The 20,833-nt window shown below is 44.7% G+C and overlaps 1 protein-coding gene across 2 annotated transcripts in view; it reads left to right on the plus strand.

Annotated features, from left to right (window-relative positions):
- Positions 1-20,833, plus strand: part of zgc:162331 (uncharacterized protein LOC793007 homolog) — a 28,864-nt gene that overhangs the window by 791 nt on the left and 7,240 nt on the right. For both annotated transcript variants that reach the window (XM_068586275.1, XM_068586274.1), the window contains one exon: positions 11,074-11,577. In XM_068586275.1, the coding sequence (XP_068442376.1) occupies positions 11,301-11,577 (277 nt within the window). In that variant the 5' untranslated portion in view covers positions 11,074-11,300. The remainder of the gene's footprint in view (positions 1-11,073; positions 11,578-20,833) is intronic.

Genomic DNA, 20,833 nt, shown 5'->3' on the forward strand with positions numbered 1-20,833 from the left:
ATCAGGTGAGGCTGCCGCCACATTTATGAGCCCCGATAGGTATGCTAATTAATCTCGCCTTGAGCCCACCCACCCTGATCCTGTGTGGACCAATCAGGGGCGAGTAAAGTTTTCACAGGGCCGTGGGTGTGTGCGTATCCGGAAGATTTTGCAGCAAAACTGTCTTTGTTGGAATTTAATGGAGTTTAAAGGAAAATTATATGTGAAACATGAAGGAATGCAGGGTTACTCGGCACAATTGAATATTAAATGACAATTTAATTAATATGCAAAATAACCTTAATCATACAACTTGCAAAGTGTTTGCGTGTGTGTGGGACACATTACAGAATTAAAACTGTTTTATTTTGTAATGTGAATCGCAAACAGGAAAGTAACACATCACCAACATCACGCAGTGAAACAAATCAATCAGTCGAGGCCTGAAGTCACACACTGCCCTCTAGAGGACTCAGCGAGCTGGTGCAATGCCAGTTTAATCATGGAGCAGATTTCACGGTCAACTCAGCTTAAAATTTAAAAAACACACATGAAGACAGAGGCATGAACATGAGGACATAGGGAGCATCAGCAACTTAAATATAAGAATACAGTAACACACACAAGCATACACGTAAGCACACTACAAAAAACACATCTAGACAATAAAATAGAAACCACTGCACCATCAATTGTATAACCAATTGTAAAAGAAATAAGCAATACATTAACAATAATGTCACAGATGAATCAGCATTGTTCATCCAACTTAAAGGTCTCCATGTGGGGCCTCGTGCTCTCAGGGCTGCAGCTGAAACTGAAGCTTCTCTTGTGAGCGTTGACACTGTGACCTCACCTGTTGGTGTGTGGACTGCCGAATTGAAGCCTCAAGTTTGACATTTTGGCCGTCGCCATCTTGTCTCTTGCAACCGGACGACCAAAATGTTACGATTAACTTTAAAACCCTGAAAACATCGTTCTCAGACAAGAACATATGCAACTCCCAGACCAGACAACAATGTAGTAGAAACCTGTCAATCACAAGGTAGCCCCGCCCCAAAACAAAGCCTGCTTTCCAGTTTATTTGACTGTAATGTGACCATAATTTACTAAATGAACATCATGCTGAATTGCAGACGACTTTAAACTAGAGATTGAGACATAAACTCATGTTTATAATGTTTACTGAGGGAATACAGCACGTGAGGAGTTTTTTCTCATAGATTTTCTACACATTTGGACTTCTTTTCTTTTCTCCTTCTTCAACCGGAGGAGTCGCCCCCTGCTGGTCATTATAAATAATGCCAGTTTAAGGCACTTCTGTGTACAACTTAACTTTTCAGACCAGGAGCTTGGTGCCGTGGCTCCGGTGAAGAGGACGTTCGGTAAGCAGATATAAAACAAGTTAAAATAAAGAAAATAAGTGTATGAATATATATGCCTAAAATCATTTGTAATTTGTTTTAAATGTTCCCTAAAGTGCCATTTTCCTGCCGGGAGCAAACCTCAGTCAAAAACACTCGTAGAGCGCAGAGCGGTCACATGACACGAGCCCACACATACTGCATGCAACGTTAAACTCACAAACAGCTTTTCCTCCATTGTGTCATGAGGATTAATTCTTGGCTTCTCATGCGGCCAACAACATAACAACCCTGTCTGCCCGGTAAAAGCAAGGGACACATTTTAAGGGATTGTCTGTGTTTGTCTCCTCTTCACTGAACCTTTGAGCTCACATAATCCAATCACTGTCAGCCAATTCTCACTAAACCTCTCGGAGTCTTGAACTGCGTAAGACATTGTCAATGGCTTCACACGGTTCCCACTATGTGTGTGTAGTACGGAGACTTATACAACAATACTAATACATATCTGCCCCTCTGTGTTCTGTTGTGCACATTCGTAGTATTTGTCCGAGTGTGAGTAACATGAGGTCATCCCGTCTGGAATCGACAGCTGCTCTCTGAGGAGGTGAAGTTGGTCAATTTCATCCCTTGGCGGGTGTCCGGTTGTCCTTTCGCTCCTCCCCCATGCTTCTTATTGGATTAGAGTCTGGCTGCGGTGGGTCTTGCTTGGATTGCCCGTGTTCTGCTCTACAGGGTTATTAGTCGTTGCCGGATACTTATCGGACGGTTTGCCAGGATTTTAGAAACTAGAGAGCTGGATGTTTCGTAGAGATCAAGGCGGAGCAAAAAGGAGAGTCAATATTGTATTTTTTTGCTAACAACATGGCTCCGACTGAGTGCTAATGTTGCATTGTGTCTGCTGGATGAAACAGAATAAGGAATTGTCCGCAAACACATGATTAGCCGTAATTTACAAAGTGACAATATGTACATTTTGTGTTTACAGCTTGTTTCTGCTGCCCCCAAGTGGACAAAAATGAATCTGTGAATGCAGATTTTTTTCAAACAAAAAAAACCTAACTACTACGTTCATAATTGTGGGACGTGAACTCCTCCTCAGAAGGATGACATCCTGAAACTCCTAAACACAATACTGAGACGTTTCCCGGCTGTGTGGAGCCGAGATCAGGAGGCTGATGTTCACGACCCTCGACATGAGTCAGTCTCCTTTAATCCTTCTAAAATCATATTCATGTGGTAATAAATGTTTACAATAGACTGTAAGATAATAAATGAGCGTGGTCAGTCTGAGGCGGAGCTGTCCAGTCTGCTGTGGTGCTGAATCTGATCACGAGCACCAGCTTGTTTTATTTCTCACCTCCTGTGGTTATGTAGGTTTATCCCAAATATCCAAAGTGAGTGATGAGGACGAGACAGGACAATAATCACAATCCTAAACTTTAAAAAAAAGTTGTAAGCCGTGGCCTTCGAGGTCACTGGTTTAAACACCCTAAAAATTCAGCATTGACATATCTGGTACCTTTAGACATTTTGGGATCTCCACAATCATCTAAAATAAAAATTGTACAGACGTAAACATCCTGCAGGTGTACTCATATTTATTATTTGACTTTTTCGTCAAGGAACACAAAAAGTATTTGGGGGGAAACTAACTTAATGTGTGAGTGACGGTGCAAGGGGAACCAGTGAAGATCACAATGCCGTCTCATAACCACCAGCTGGTGCTGCACACCTCATGTATGAGTTAGAGTTCATGTAAAGACTGAACAGGCTTTGGTTCAGAAGAGCAGACTTGTCTCTGTCTGGGCTGAAAAAATATGCATTTTAATTCAATGAGTTTCTATAAAGACATTTTTGGTCAATCTTTTTTATCCTAAAAAAAAAGTCAGAGTTTATTTTTGAAGGTTGCACATGTTCTTATCATTTCTAAGCGTTTTAATTTAAGCTTTTTAGCACTCTGCTTGTGTTGCTGATGGGCTATAAAAAAAGGAATCTGTTTCCCGCTGGATTACAGTTAAAGACCTCGAATGTAAATAGAAAATGCAGTGCCAGATTGCTGTGAAATCTGACCTCAGATTAGGAATCACATTAAGAACACATGACACACACACACACACACACACACACACACACACACACACACACACACACACACACACACACGTTTGGTAACCACATCTAAATCCACATGAGTCAGCTGTTTGCCAGCTCCACAGCCGCTCTCAGTTCTTTAAACCTCCAGCTCTCAAAGAAGAAGGTGATTATGCTTTCATCGGGTTTTATTTCTTTATATTTCCTAATATTTTTCACCCGTTGAGCTTTTGTTGTTTTGGTTTTGTCATTTTGAAGTGTTTTGTAAATCCTCTTTTCCTCCTCATCATATAAATATTATAATATATTACTTCAGTATATAAAATGGTTCTTGTGCGCTACAAAAGGTGAAATATGAACGTTTAAGGTTTACACACTTGTTGACGTCTCTTGCACACAGACTGACCTCTGTCTGACGAGTGAGGTCACGCTGCGCAGAGCAAGTGCAACATCAGACAGGCTGCGGGGGTCCCACAGTCTCACGACCTCACAACCTCACAGCCTCACACAACCTCACACAACCTCACAACCTCACACAGTCTCTTAACCTCACACAACTTCACACAACCTCACAGCCTCACACAGCCTCACACAACCTCACAGCTTCACAGCCTCACACAACGCCACACAACCTCACACAGTCTCACACAGTCTCACACAACCTCACAGCCTCACACAACCTCACAGCTTCACAGCCTCACACAACCTCACAGCCTCACACAACCTCACAGCGCCACACAACCTCACACAGTCTCACACAGTCTCACACAGCGTCACAGCCTCACACAGCCTCACAGCGTTTCCGTGTGGGCCGGGCTTTTTCTTTGAGATAATAATGGCCGCCACAAGGGCACGCCACGTGTTGTGAACACAATGCTGAAGGACACCTGGAGGACACTGCCCAGCTCAGGATTTGAACCGGCCTCCCTCCAATCCTACTGACCCCTGCCCTGCAAATCCTCTCCCTCTCGTTTCACCTCTGCCTCGCTTCTCTTCTTGTCGAGGCGGTAATGAGAAACAGAAGATCCCGCTGGCGCTCACAAATGAAAAAAAACCTCACACTTTAGCAAATATAGAATACTTTCAGTAAGATATGAGGAACATGACTCCAACCAGTGAAGCTGCTTCCATCTCCAGCTCCCCACCGAGCTGCGGTCGGAGCCTGAGAGTTGTTTACCGCGGGTATGATGAAGAGTTATAAGCAGTGCAGGTGCGCTGACAGTAATGAGTCGACTCAGTTTGGGAGCAGACGGGTCCAGAGTACAAAGAAGGATTCTCACTAAACACAAAAAAAATGATAAGTTGAGGAAATTGTTCATGAAGGCGTGCGCTAAAAAAAACACCAAACCTTGTTTGTACCTGAACCCTCTGTTGTGAAAGCTGGAGATGATTTGAACTCTGTACAATGATGTCGTGCTAAATTTACTAAATGGCTAATTTAAGATGAATCCCACTGGGAAACGACTGTCGATGATCTTTTAGCTCCAAATTTAGGGTCGCTAATGTATTTAGCCACCTGCAGCTGCTGATCTCTGACACCAGACGGGTCCGTAGAGTGTCATGGCTGCCACTGACCACGCAGGCGTACTGTAGAAACATGGCGGTACGCTATGGCGGACTCTGTGACGAGGCCCCTCCCTTTGTAGATATGAAGACCGTGTCATAAAGGTAACGAAGACCCAATTAAACGTCGATCCCTCTGTAAGCTACTCACTGGACCTCGACCACTGGAGTTGTGTTTCTGTCCAACACTCTCTCTCTTTTTAGCTCTGTTTTTGGTCTCCTCCATAACGAAGAGCATAGCGCTGCTCAATGCTCCTCTGTGTTCACGAGCTGGCCTCTGACTGTGTCTGATGCTAACACTCTGTGTTGCGTGGTGAGTCTTGGTGGGTTAGTGACTATAAAACACCTCTTTCACATCCCGTAGAGTCATTTTATTCCCATTCAAATATTGTGCAGCTTTATGTCTGAAGGCATTTAAATGAAGGCGATAACTTGCTCATGAGATCTGTTAAACTTAGTGTTCAGACAGTCAAGCTGAGACACAGAACAGCGTGAAGTACAAGTTTTTTTTTTGCTAAACACAATCAAAGTGTCACTGGAATAAACAGAAGGAGAACAGAGGATCCTTCGTCAGCCTCATCCTCCCCGAGTCCTCTCATGAATCCCTCCAGATCTCCACCGTGTGAGCTGCTGCCGCACATGAGTCCAGTCCTGGTGAGAAATGGCCGTCTCGTCCTTCGCTAACCTCTCGTTGGAGGAAAGCCCCTCCGTCCTGTGTGACCCGCACTTCCATACTTAGCACTGATTATTGGCTCCATATGCTGCTGCGCTGCACACACACACACACACACACGCACACACACACACACACGCACACGCACACGCACAGTGTTCAATTGCATGTTTTTGTATTATATAACGGTGTTTAATGAGCTCTAAGATGTCGCATTAGGATTATGTTGATGGTGACAGAGCTGCAGATCGCCTCTGTGAGTGTGTGACAGACAGATTTCTGATGTTCAAAATAATGACAATTGTACATGCATGTAGCTCAATCATTGTCAATTTTAAGTGAAGTTGAGCTCAGAAGTCTGTCTGTGCATTTTATGCAGTTTTGTTGCAGGTTTTTACATACATACATACATATATATATATATATATATATATATATATATATATATATATATATATATATATATATATATATATATATATAATATTTCCTTTTCTCCTTTGCAGATATTGCACTTTACATTACATTTCCTTTAGCTGACACTTTTATCTAAAGCGACTTACAATAAGTGCATTCAACCATGAGTACAACGAGAATCCAGAAAGTATAATTTCTTCAATAAAGTGAAACTGCAAAGTGCTCTCAGTAAGTGTCATTTAAGTGCTACTAAAGTGCAACTAAGGTGAAACTTTCTTTATTCAAGGCATAGTCAGAAAAGATGTGTTTTCAGTTCCTTTAGGCAGTCGGAGAGACTTCCTGCTGTCCTGGTGTCAAAGGGGAGCTCATTGAGGAGCCAGGGCAGCATGGCTTTGTTGAGTGTTTAGCTTAGCTTCACAGCTCTTCACAGCTCTTCACAGCGTTTTAGCTTCTTCTAACTCATGGTTTGGGTTTCACAGCGCAGCTTTACTGTCCTGGTTCGCTCTCACTGCTTCGGTTCACAGCCAGGAACATCCAATTGTTTTCCTATTGAGGTGGAGCATCATTAAACAACTCGAGACTAGCATCTAAAGAGATATATTTGAGGTGAACTGAGAGCGAATATCCAACAATCCATCTGTCGGCTCGCCAGAATCAAGACTTAACAAATGCTAACGTTGCTCTCTGTCTGTTGCAATGTGTAAACCCAAGTTTACAGACTTATTGAAGCCTGTGTCAGTAAACCGTCAATCAGGTCCAATATCTTCCACTTTCTCATCACATATCCTGACTGATTTCTTAAAGTGACTTCCATGTTGAAAAACATCACAACAAAAGCTTCAGTTTCACGTTTCAGTTTAAGAAAGTGAGGAATGTGAATCCCCACATCTGTCCTTAATAATCCTCTGAAACTGCACTATTGAGCCGTACACATTAACACACACACAGTTCTGCACACACACACACACACACACACACGGTTGTCTGAAAGTGATGACATCTGATGGGCATCTGTCGCTCTTTCAATCATCTTCATGTTTTATAGCGTTCACGAACGCAGATTAACGCTGCAATTTAACACAACTCGTAAATGGATTGCATTTTATGTGTCGACACGCATGCGACACATGCTGACACACACACACACACCCATACATCAGGAGCGGCGAAGGGTTCAGTGTCTTGCTCAAGGACACTTCGACACTCTCTGGACTCGCTGTTCGGCAACCTCACAGTTAATATTGGAGCGAGCGACAAAGACGAGTTTTTCCCAGCATGCCTTTAGCAGGGTCAACACGGGTCCCCTCTTAATACACCGCACAGCGCGTACACAACGCCCGGGTCCTCGGCAAAGCAACAAGTGTGAAGTCCACCGGATGAACGGTTGTCAAGAGCATCAGAGCAGCATCGCTCCGTTTCAGCTGCTCGCAATCGCTATGCGTACAGTGTGTTTGATAATTCATACGGGCTATGATTTATTGATGTGAAAATATGCTGCAAGTAGCATATTAAAGAACAGTATATATTATTCATAGTCAATGTTTATGCAGACGACCTGATAGTAAATACTGGTAAACGCCCTCTACTCAAACTGTTAGTGAAACATTGACATCATATTTAATGAAGTTGTCTCGGTGAAGGAGCATTTTTTTTATCCGGGATGGAAAGTAATGGAGACAAACAGTTCACGTTACGTCCACTGGAAGCGTTTCTTGTTTCCTCTGACTGAGGCTGTTAAAAGAGGCCGAGGACATTACGAGGAAATGAAGGGTTTTTCTTTACATTTCCCCCGACCTGATCTGTCTGTTCTTGTGTCAAAGTCTCCAGGAGAAGTCATGCCGTGACATCTGAATGCCACGCAGCAGCCGGTCCCTCTCTTCACAGCACCCAAAGGACCCCACCAGGCCCCTGAGCGCCGTGGCCTGGCATCTGATTAATTCAGCCACGACATTGAACATTTTTTTTAATCACACTAAGCTTCGCTTCCTGTACTTCTGACGCAACAAACTCCGCCCGGCTGGTGTCAAATAGTTTCCTGTTTAAAGTGGTTCTGGGTAGGGATAACGGTTGGTTCAGTCTTGGGGAGCGACACAGTATTCGACAGCAGCACTCGTGTTTCTGTGGTTGACACGTCGCCAGATTTCAGAACAAGTCTTCTCCTTGAGCGTGACCCTCATCACAATAACAATGTGAGCCTGTCAGTGGCAAAAACAAGCGCTCTCTTAGTGGACGTAAATGGCGGTTTGGTTGGATATGATAACCGCTGCCGTGTACAGCGCTCAGTACTGGACCAATTAAATTGTCGTCCTTATTAGTCAGTTAAACACACGGGAACAAATTGTCCAGATTTAAAAATACCAGGTACCCTGTAAGTGCATTTTCTCGCAACAATTAGGCTGAAACCCGACACCTGGAACCGACCGTCTCCGTTCGAGCCGCACTTTCTAAATTCACACGGATGGGACGGGTGTATTTTTTTTTTACCATAAATGCCTCGTGCAGCTGTAATTTGATGGCTTAAAATACAATCTTGCATCAGTCCTTTGAAGCCTTTCCCGTGTCCACTTTGGCAAAGCCGTGGCTGTAAATAATGTAGTTTGTGGCAGCAGCCCGCCGCGTCCCCTTTTACTGGCCCAACGGGTGATAGATGGCGGTTTTCTCAGGCGAAAAGCGACGGATCTCACTTCATCTGTCTTTCCTTTGCCAATCCCGCTGCTGTCTCCGCTCCTCTCTCTGATTGTTGTCCTCCCGCTCTCACGTCATCGCTCACAACTGCCTGCTCCTCTCTCGCTCTTCTCTCGCTCTCCACCTCCGTCTCTTCCTCCTATTTTTGGTCCCACGTGCATTAATTATTCACGTGTTGCATGGACTTTCTGACGAGAGAGCTATCAACAAGAGCCTTCGGGGGTCATCATATCACACTCGAGCATCACCCTGTGACACGTACAGCACGCACACACACACACACACACACACACACACACACACACACACACACACACACACACACACACACACACACACACGCATACTGCAGATGCACAGAAGGGAGATGGTGTACACACTCACCCAGGGGAAGGTAGACAGGTACGGACGTCACGTTTTCTCACCTCGTGGTTGCAAGAGAAAAGCACAAGAGATCCAAACATGTCATGTGGAACTGGCTCTCCATGTGGCATGTACATCTTTCACCACATGATGACTCACTCTTGACCTTGGTGGGATTCAAGCAAACAAGCTTCTGATCCGGAGTGAGACGCGCTACCGTTGCACCACGAGGACTTGACTCACTGGCTCTCAGTCCATCCGTGAAGGTGGTGCCATGCGGCAGGAAGACATCCGTGTGTGAGAGAGGGGAGTTCTTGAGAGAGAAGTGATCACAAACGAGCGTCGCGGTGTCGTTTGACCTCAGCCAAAAAATGTTTTCGGCCTCTATGGCAAATGATTATCTTGTGAGGTCCATCTGTCATGAAGAGTTGAGCTCGGTTGTTGTATTGTTCTTACCTTGATGTAACCGTTAGTGAGCCTCACACAGCCGTACACATCAAGGCGTCCAACAGCTGCTGCTTCCACGAGGAACACAGTAAAAGAAATGCTTGGCGGGTGATTGGATGAACCATGTGTCAATCAAACACAACTTGTAGTGCCTTTCTTTGCTCTTCTTTCTATAAAAAAGATCAAACCTTTGCAAAGGAAGTACGGCGGAGTGCAACAGCTCGTCGAGCTGCGCGAGGCCACCACCAACAAAGACGGCAACCGAAACAGATTGGCTTTCCAGATCTGTGCAAATAGCAAGTGGCTTTATGTTTAGTGAGCAGATACAACAGCAAGAAACTACGAGCGGACAAGTCCCTCTGTTATCTGTGCTCATGAACAAAACGTCCATCACCACGCGGTCTGGGCTCAGAGGTTTCAAATGGGAACTGCAGACGAGAGCCCAGTGGCTGTCAACGCGTTGAACGGCTCGCAGCCATCGCCGGTGTTTCGGTTTAAAGAGCGACCGTGTTAACGGGTGACTCTCAGCCCAATGCGTGCGAGGTTGCTGGTAACAAAGGCGTCAGTTTAAAATCGCATCAGAGCGTGTAGATGTCCCCGTGAAAGCCTTCAATCAACTTTAAATTGCTCTCAAACGGTCAAACTTGTGATCGGAAAATATCGATTCTGACACCCGAACATGCAACAACCTTCATTTTCTTTAACTTTAAAGGTTAAAGTTGCGAACTGGATGGCTGGGGCAAAGCGCCACTTCCACTGCCAACATACTTGCACATACTTTTGATGACTTCAGCTGTAAAAAGAGTCTCTATGTCTCCGGCTCTGATAGAAGTGATGTGATTACAGCGTCCAGGCAACGCTCTTTAGAGCCACCATTGTTGTTTTGACCAAACGGTGGCTCTGCACGCACGCTGTGCTGCTTCACTTCAGTCCTCTTTCCAACTCTCTAGTCAAACTTCACAGTCTGAGCAGCTACGAGCGTTCGATTAGCCCGGTGGCCGAGCGGGGGACACACAAGCTAACCCCCTATGCTGTGCTCCATCGGGGGCGATCCGATAGCGAGTATTGATCGGTCCGAATGGCTTCCCGGCAGATGTCTAAGCGACACCTTCGACTGTCTTCAAATCGATACGCTGCAACTGCAGAGCGCGAGGGAAACGTGCTGAGAGGGGCAGAGAGGGGAAAGAGCAGCAACCAGGAATACCAGGACTTAAGGCTGCATGAGTTACAGCTCAGCACAGCTCAGCGAATGAGTTACTGTTATGCAAGAGCTCAAGTCAGCCCAGTGGGAGATCAGAGGGAGAGAGAGAGAGAGAGAGAGAGAGCAGCGGACCGAGAGAGAGAGAGAGAGAGAGAGAGAGAGAGCAGCGAGAGCACAAGCTGAGGGACAGACAGAGAGGAAACAGCAGCATGTGAGAGCAGATTACAGCTGGATCTACCGTACACATACATGCACACTCCTTCACTTCCTCTCCTTCTCTGTCTTAGCTTCTTGCAGCGCGCGGCGGCATCATGAGTGGCAGCGCAGAGGGGGTTTTCCTCTCTCCGCCAAGGGAGTGAGGACAGAAAAGAAGATAAAAGAAGAAGAAGGGCAAAGGACTGGAAAGCTAGAGGGGGATACAGGGGGAAACCAGAGAATGCTGTGAATCCCTCCTCCTTCTTCCCTCTTGCAGAGCTCTTCTTCTTCTTCTTCTTCTTCGTCACCTGACCCCCTCATGTTTCCCAAACTGGGACCCGGCGCTCGGGGCGCAGGCAGCCCGCTCTGGATGCTCCTGTGCCCCCTGCTGTGCGCTCTGGTCCCGGCTGGAGGCTCCACGCTGAGCCCCGGGGGCTCCCAGAGCACCGCTGCCACGTCGGCGCCGGAGGACTGGACCGGCACGCCGATCCGGCTGCAGCCGGACCTGCAGACCGAGACCCAGGTGCCAACGGGGGCACCGACGGGGGGACAGACGGAGGCTCTGCCAACTCAGAGCAGCACCAGGAACTATACAGGTCAGTCCGTCCTCTTTCCCCCCGTCTTGCTCCTCCGAGGGAGTCCAGGTTTTCATGATGGTTCCCACTGTGCAAAACGTTTCCAGCCACATGCCGGAGGTGAAAAAAGTTACATTCATATTGAAATTAATCTTTTGTGCAGTTAGAGCTAAACTTACTAATGTTGGGGCCAAAAATCCCTTTCAAGCAACTCATGTTAAATGATGGAGGTGGATGCTTTTGGCCCTGGATAAAAGATGAAACTTTTTGCAGCCTTTTGAAGTTAAATTCATTGGTTTCAGCCTCTCGAGTGTGAATAGGAGCGGGCTTTCTTCCTCTTTGGTGATTGTGAATATTACTGGAGTTTGGATTGTGTTTGGACCAAAAATCTACTTTTCAAATGTGTCAACTTGGGGAATAAGGACGGGCCTTTTAGTTCTGAAATCTGCAGCTGTAGATTTGGTCATTTTCTCCAGAAATCTTTGAAAGACTCTGAAGTGCCCTGAACTTCAACGTCTGCAGGACTCACTCGGAGGTTTTCACGCCATGAACAACAACAAGAAAAGACTTGTTGATTTTCACACAGATAGTAAACATGTGCAGGCCGTCATGTGTGTGTGTTTGGAGTGTTGGTGCATGAATGTGTGTGTTGTCCTGAACATCTTTAAGTGGGGAGATTTTCATAAAGAATTGGCCGTGTGTCATTCTGGCAATACGTCGATACAGGTATGAAAATACAACAAACTTGAGTGTGTTGACACTTTGGCGTGGGATTGTCCAGGAATACAAGAGTGCATACAAGCGAATATGCATTTGTGTCTGTGTGTGTGTGTGTGTGTGTGTGTGTGTGTGTGTGTGTGTGTGTGTGTGTGTGTGGCGGCAGGTGATGCAGTTAAAGACAGTTTGTTATGTCCAGGCTGGAGCAGCTCAGCCTGAAGAGAAAACTGCAGCGCTGCTCGCATGATTTCACCTCAACTGGAGCATGAGCCGCCTTTCTCTTCTCCTCCGTTCCCTCCCTCCATTCCCCCTCTCTCTCTTTCTCTCTCTCTCTGCATGTCGTTCTCACTCTCTCTCTACCCCATTTACTTTCCCCAACCTCTGTCTCATCTGTTTCTCTTTTTACACTAATTGCTCTATCGCCCGTTTCTCCCGTCACACTTTCTCTTATTCCTTCTCCTCTGTGAATGTCTCTCACTTTGTCTTTTATGTCCTTCCCCTTATCTCTCTCTCTCTTTTGTTTTCCACCATTTATTCTTGAGTCCCTCGACCCGCCCCGTCACTCACAGAGCACATATCCTCACGTGCATGCATAAATAGCCCACAGTAGATGACAAAATGCAAACATCACGTGCATAATACCCACTGCACATACCCCACACACACACACACACACACACACACACACACACACACACACACACACACTGCAAATGGACGCACTCGGCCCAAACAGCATCAATCTTCTTAAAGGTTTAGCTTATAAACAACACAGTGCTCGTTTCATAACGGCAGCTCTGTGTCCGACAGAGCAAGAATAAGCACTTTATACTTTAATAACACACACACACATACACACAGACACACACACACACACACGCACACACACTTTGGCTGGTTTAGGATGTGTTGATATTAATCACACCTCCAGGATTTTGTATTTTTTGAGAAATTGCCGCACACGAGCTCTCTGGTCTGGTGTAATTCATGCATGTGGTGGGATGTGGCAATCCAGCTGATCACGGGTGTGTGTGTGTGTGTGTGTGTGTGTGCCCGTGTGTGTGTGAGTGTGCGTGTGTGTGACATTATAAACAGCTTATCCTGACCAGCATTAACAGATAAAAGCAGCACTCTTCGTTTTGTTTACTTTTTGCCACCATGTCCCGAGCCCGTTTGACTCCCTCAGGTCTTACATCACAGCGGCGATGCTGCGTTTATGTTTGGTCCTTTTAGATCCAGCCTTTTGAGAATGAAACCAGCCTCAGTTGTCATTTATAGGACAAAAATAAACCCAGTTAAATATAGAAGGCGTTTGTACAGTCGACGCTTTTGGAAACATTATTTAGAAAAAGCAAAAGTGCTGAATGGTGACAGATGTTTCCAGGAAGAGTTCATGATGTTGTGTGAAGTGATGCTGCCCTGTACGTTGAGTACATGGAGACAATAATCTAAACATTACAAAGACGACATCTATTGTTGCCATTAAAGCAACACCTCACTATGTTCATTTGTATTAATTCATAGCAGTTCACAAGGCCCGTTCACAGAGAGGTCAGAGGTCAACCCTTTTCCCACTATATTTAACATGTTTATGTGGGTTTATTCCATTCTTTCTTTAATATTTTGTATCTGTTATCTCTCCTTCTTCAAACCGGACACTCAAACCAGAGTGTGTGATTGCTGGAACAATAGAAAGACTTTACTTTGTTCCTGTCGAATTTAAATGAAGCGTGTTTTCATGAGGATTAGCGAGGTCAGATCACGGTTGTCTGGTGAGCTGAACATATTATTATCTATGTTTTACGTCAATCATTTATAACAATCGTCCAAAATTTATATATATTTACTTCAACGTACGTCACGTAGCGTGGCGCAGGAAAAGGGGTGAAAATGTGTGCGTCCATCCGGGTGTCATGTCGCCATCACTTCCAATCAAAGGAACCAATAAATATCTGTGATTACCGTAAAGTCACTTCACCCCGGTATGATTTGAAACCATGACCTTTCCCACGAAAGACAAAAGCCAGATGTTAGTCGTGTTGGTGGGTGTCTGCAGAGAACCTGAACGTGTCCTCAGTGCCCAGACCCGCTCGCTGAATCCGTTTTGGGAATCGATAAAGCTGGTGTAGCAGACGCGTGAAGCCCACAGAGCCTTGAAGCGCTGGACCCAACTTTCAGACTCCATCAATACAAGCTGTGACTCATTATGCAGCTCGTCCAGGAACCCTCGCCACCGGCCGTTCTTGGGAGTAAATTGAACAGAGTTCTGCTATTGATTGACTCGTCCTCAGGGGCTCCTCCTTGCACATCAGACTGCGTTTACACACTTCAAGCCTGTAAGGTTTATATCTGTGAGTTTCTCATCCACTTTCTTTCCTTAGCTCTATGGAACGGGAGGAGTCTGGTTGTACGTCCATGTCCATGTTTTATCACAGTAATTATTCACTTTGATCTCAGGTCGATAGAGTCCATCTTACACCATCCAACAGCTTTCATACCGTGTTTACTGTAATAGAAGTTAGCATGCTAACATGCTCACAACAACCTGTTCCTGTGTAGTCGATATAATGTGCCCTCTTAATGACCTGTGATAGCATGCTAACATGTTCTAACTAGCAGTAATCTGATGGGACTCTAGCTAGTTTTGCAAACATCGGTCATAAACAAAAGTATTGGCTTATACAAGATAATATATTGTGTTGTTTATAGATATATAACAACACAATGCAACAAGGCCACAAGTAAACTCTCCCTCTGTTTCTTTCATATTCCCTCCAAAAGGAAGCACTGAAGAGTAAAGCAAGAGCAACGGTGTGCAACTAAGCAGTCGGCAACCACAGCCGAGTTCTTGTGGTTTGTCCAAGAATCCATCTTCTTGTACAAAAACTAATGCAATGTCTAGTTCTGGATCCAGCATCTACCTCACGGTGACAATAAGCTGCTAATAAGCTGCTTATTCTTCCCTCTGAATCCCTTCAGAAAAGATCGTCAGCCAAAAGCCTAAAACGTAAATATAAAATGTTATAATGCCTTTAATCTGATTATCTATGAGGCAAAGCCAATTACCTTTGTCTATTCCAGGCTATTTCCAGCGCAAGAAATCTAGTTAATGATCCAGAAGTACAGATGCACACACTAACCGGTAGCAGGTGGAGTCCAGTGTAGTTTGAAGACAATTACTTCTTTCCATTTGAGGTGCATGCTAGAAATCACATGCACATATGAGCAGTAGAAATAATGTGATCCTGCTCTCAGATACAGAAGAACCAGGACACCAGAACCAGAGTAGAGCCACACAAAACATCCACCTATGATCAATTCTTCTCAAAGCAGGAGACACACAATGCATTTGGATTCCTGTAAAAACCCACAGGAGGACTTTCTGTGAGGACACTTTCTGTACGTGCAATGACACACACACACACACACGCACGCGCGCGCGCACGCACGCACGCACGCACGCACGCACGCACGCACACGTAGAGCCAGGGGTATTTCTGTCAGCGACACACTATCGTCACTCCTGAGCCCTACAAGCTTGGCGAGCCTCAGACAAAGAGTTCCTTCTGTCTCCTGCATGTCAATCCAATATGGTTGCTGGCAGTGACTCAACTTCATTATTACCTTCCCACGGCTTACGACGAGCACCGCTTGCTGACCGAGCAAAGTCACAGAGAGAGGGTCTGAAATTAGCCCTCTCCGCGCCCCGATGGTTGGGAACTCACAAGGTCTTTAATGTCAGGTCAAACCACCAGCTACGCATTATCATGACAGCAGTGCAGCGTTTCAGGAAATACACTTTTTTCTTTAATTAAGTCTATACGTGAGAAATGTAGCTGGAGCCATCAGCTGTTAGCTTAGCTTAGCACAAAGACTGGCTACATATTTAGCGTAGGAACATGATAATTGATCTTCTTATCCAACTCTTGGCCAAAATGTGGATAACCTTATTTCCAAAAACTTCTAACTGTTGCATGAAGGAGCCATTGACTTTGAAACTTCCCCAGGTGAAAAGGTGAATAGTAGAAGTGCCATAAAGTTATAGCGCCAGTGCTTATCCTTATAATCTTATTGAATATATAATGAATAAACGCAGTATACACCCTAAAAGCTTACAGAAATCGCCATCGGATGCTCTTGCGCCATCATTTCAGATTTCAGTATTGTCGTTCATCTTTCAAGTCGATCCATTTCCAATAACTTGCCTTGTGTAGGTCTCTTTTAATTTAACTTCCTATATTTCCAGCATGCCAGACTGGTTTTCAGTTGACTTATTCCATTTGAAACAAGGTGACAGCTACTGAGGCTGAACATGCAAGAAAAGGGAAGTAGAATTGAAGATCTCTTGTCTCTTTGTCATGTAACTTTGATGAAGGCTTACATTTTAAATGTGCCGTTTTTTTCTATGCAAACAATTACAGTTTTTATTTTAAAGTCGTCTGCTGAGCTCCAGGCTCAGCCATGTCTGTTCCTCACGTAAAGCTGAAGGTTTGGAGACTAGCGACGCCTTTTCTGGCATGCCATTAATTAGCCTGTCATTCAAAATCAGCCCTAACGTCCCTGATCTGTTTAACTGGAGAGGTTATCCTCAATCAGATCCAGCCAAAGCTGCTGGTTAAAGGTTCTCGATACGATATACAGAGCCTTAACACACACTAGCCTCCGACAGCTATTTGCCGTATAAAGATATGGTGCAGTAATGTCTCACTATGCAGAAGGGTCGCTCTGTCAGCACTGTTGTCCTTGTTTGCGCTGTTTGCACCGTTAGCTTCCAGCCACCCGTGGAGGCACGTCTGTTCCCTTTCAGCTTTGGCCTCCGGTCAAAAAAAAAAAAAATCGCTCAAAACGTTTACTGTATAAACGTTCACTTTATTTCTCTCAACTAGCATTTGGGACTGGACACAAGCACTAAAGCAATGCTGAGGCAAACATGCATATGAGTTTGCGCAGGAACACACACCATACGCAAGCAGAGCCAGAGCCGGAGGGGATTAGGTAATCAGTTGTGATACGGCGCATCAGTGAGGCGCCTCAGAAATAGATACACTGGTGGAGAGGGCACAGCGAGGCATGATGTCTGTTGGAGGTCAGATCGGATCAAGCTGGAGCAGCCGGAGCAGAGGGACCAAAAAACACTCAAGAAGAATCAGACAGGAACATGAGGATGAACGAGATGAAGCGAGTCAGCCGTCAGCCAGGGACGCCGTCTTCAACTCAGACTTTTAGCGTCTAGTAGTCATACTCAGAAGAAATTCATTTTTAGCTGTTTGTTTATGCAGGGAAAAGTGACCGAGCATGCAGGATGGATAGTCTCTCATTCAGACTGTGGCTCAGGTCTAACTTTAGGCGGGTTTGAGTACTTTGCAGGTGTGGTTGAAATCAAAATGAAGGCTAATTCCAAAGATAGGCGTGGTTTGAGCAAGGGCGCCGGTTGTAGGAGAGTAGGAAGTGGCAAAGGGCCATTGGCCCCGCCCACTTCACACGCCTGGTCCGATTCGTCTTCGTGGGACATGTTATCCCAACGAAAGACGGTGTCCAGTTTCTTTTTTAGTTCCACTGACCATTCTGAGATTACTTTTCGCCTTTGACAGACATGAATGTTCACCCGGCACAGAGGGTCAAAACATGCAATGAAATTGCATCATGGGAAGTGTAGGCTCCAGTGGAGCTTGACCCATACGAGGGCCGGGAGTTAAGGTATCTCAGCCTCTGCTGTGTGCTCAGATTTGGACGATTCTTTGTCTCACCTGACCTATGACTGTTCGCTCATTCTGTGCATGTGAATGGTTGTCTGTTTGAAACTTTAATGCAGAAAGCCTAATCTTTATTTAATCACAAACTATTCCGAGTGCTTCCCTGACAAGCGGGGAGGGTTTTGGAGAAGAATACAGCCGAGTGGATGTTTGGTTGTCTGTGTCGGGTTGCCAGGTTCAGGAGTCCAGAAGTGTATTAGCGACCTGCTGGCGGCTGGACGCTTTGATTGGCAACGCACAGTTGCCACGATGACAGAGAAGCTTTTCTGAATGTGAACCGAACTGACAGGAAAGAGCAAACAGAGCGCAGAGTCAACACACACACACACACACAACACACACAAACACACAAACACAGAGCTAAGGAAGCCTCCCTCTTCGTCCAACACACACAACCTGACTTAAAGTGCAATTTTTAGACACACAAGTTGCATGCTTAGAAGTTGATGTTGGTCACAAACACACAGAACTTTCCTTGCAGCCAAACTGAAGTGAACAAATGATCAACAACAACCCAAAACCAACACACATTTTCAATCCTTAATACCAGCTTTTATTGAATCTGGTCTCCACTGGGGGTTTTCTGTTTGTTCACTCCACACAGGCGGCATTGTTCTTCTGTTTACTATGGCGTGCCGACGGGCAGGGGAGGTGGGTGTTACTTCAGTGTCTCTGGGTTTGTCGGGATGGCAAAGCTTCCTGCTTCGGCGTGGCAACAGCCAGCAAAGAAATACACCTCAACCAGAAGCTTAAAACACACTGTCACGTAATATGTTTAATATTTTATCTGCCTTTATAGAGGTAAAGGCTTTTTTCTTGGGCGGGCAGACAAGTGTGTGTGTGTGTGTGTGTGTGTGTGTGTGTGTGTGTGTGTGTGTGTATTCCAGATTTAACTCTTCCAGTAAGTTTCCAGAACTTGTGTTCATGTATATAAGGCCAGGCGATAACTCAATATGATAATTTAACATCTCTAAATGGATGAAATCATATCATGGGATTTTGTTCATATTTTTACAATAATAATAAGCACATACTGCAATTTAAAGAAGTCTGCCTATGGGAATACCCCAGTGGAGTTAAGTCTCTCTTAATCTTTTTACTCTGCATATTTGTGCATGCATTCAAACAGTCAGTCTACAGTTTGAACACATGTATTCACTCAAAAAGTTCTTACTAAAATGAAAAGATTATTAATTAAAATGCATTTGCAGTCAGAAATAGGCTTCACCCTGCGGTTATTTCAAAGAGACTATATATTGTGCTATATTGTGATGGATGGCTGGTCAAGATATAGTAAGATGACCGTGGCTAACAGGGTTTGAACAAGAGTTCATCGCTAGCTAACGAGATAATATGCTTTATTATAAAACACAAAATTATCATCTTTTCGGTTGTTGTTCTGGCACAACAGCAAGAAACGGTGTTGTTCTGGTGCTCTAGCAATTTGTAGTCACAGAACACAACTGTTTTGTTTTTTTTGCACGCTTCCTGCTCAGCGCTAACGCTACATATCAGACATACGACGTTACCGACTAGCTGGGAAACAAAGTGGAGCATTTAGCCGCCCGCCAAGGAGCTAGCTATTATTATCATATGGAAGCTAAAGCAGACGTCAAACATGTGAGAATTGGATTGAAGGCAACAGGTAATGCTGATGTTGCTCCATGTCTGCAGGATACGAACACAAGCCACTGCTTCACACTCACATTTGCTGGAGAAGAGTGACTAATAATTAGCTGCTCAGCTCTGTGAAACATCACGTGACCTTACCTGCAGACGTCACTCGGGTGTGGCCCCTCCACTTGAACTCCGCCCACAGAGCGCCACGCTGTCTGCTCACGTCACGCCGGCTGCAGCACGCGCCTGTTTGCTTTGCCTCTCATTCTGCATGCGCGACACCTTTCAGGAAGCCCGCCAGCTGTCAATCAAACACGGACACGCCCCTGCGCCCAGCTGAGAGCAGCATTTCTGAAGTTTCCTCAAATATCCATCCATCCTTTATTCGTAAACTCTGATCCTATTCAGGGTCTCAAATGATCATATACCTCTTGTTATTATATTAAAAAAATATATAAATAATAATTAAACACATTTTATACAACAAATATGGATGATTAAGAGTGATATCAGTGGGAATTCTTGGAGTGGAAGTTAAACACACAGCATGTGAGCATGAGTAACCGCTTTAGTCTACACATCATACACCAAACTTCACCAAACACTAGCTTTATTAGCCCATATTAAAAATATAATGGATTCTTAATGGGCTGTCGTTAATTTATTTTACTGTAAAAGTTAGGCCATCAAGCACAACAACCATCCAATAAAAAAAACATGGAAAGTAAATTTATTGTACCATCTCTTAATCAATATCCCCACATTACAGCAAAGAGATAACGTGTTATGTGCCATGTGAGAGTCTTCATAGATCAATACATGAAAGCTCATGCTACTGAGAAACTCACCGGATGAATCTCAGATGATATTTAAAACCAACACATTTTAATTAAACAATATAATATTTTTTTTATTCAAATGCAAATGTCCCTCCCTCGATGTGCATCTCTCAAACACAAATGACAGGATTATGTTAGCAACTGTTTTATTGAGCTGAAAACAAAGAAAAAGATTTTTGGGATCGTCAAATAACATAAATTTACACATTTATGTCTTCATACGACAGTCACAATTTAACTGTCCAACTTTCCCCTGACAGTGATCATCATGTCATTGTCTTGAGTCTCACTACAGTATATAACAGTATATTCATATTTTAAAAAAGTGAGCAGATGTGGTGCGAGTAAGTA

This window comes from Clinocottus analis, unplaced genomic scaffold (assembly GCF_023055335.1).
Source record: "Clinocottus analis isolate CAN_PGR_092001 unplaced genomic scaffold, fCliAna1.0.p SCAF_20, whole genome shotgun sequence".
NCBI lineage: Eukaryota > Metazoa > Chordata > Actinopteri > Perciformes > Cottidae > Clinocottus > Clinocottus analis.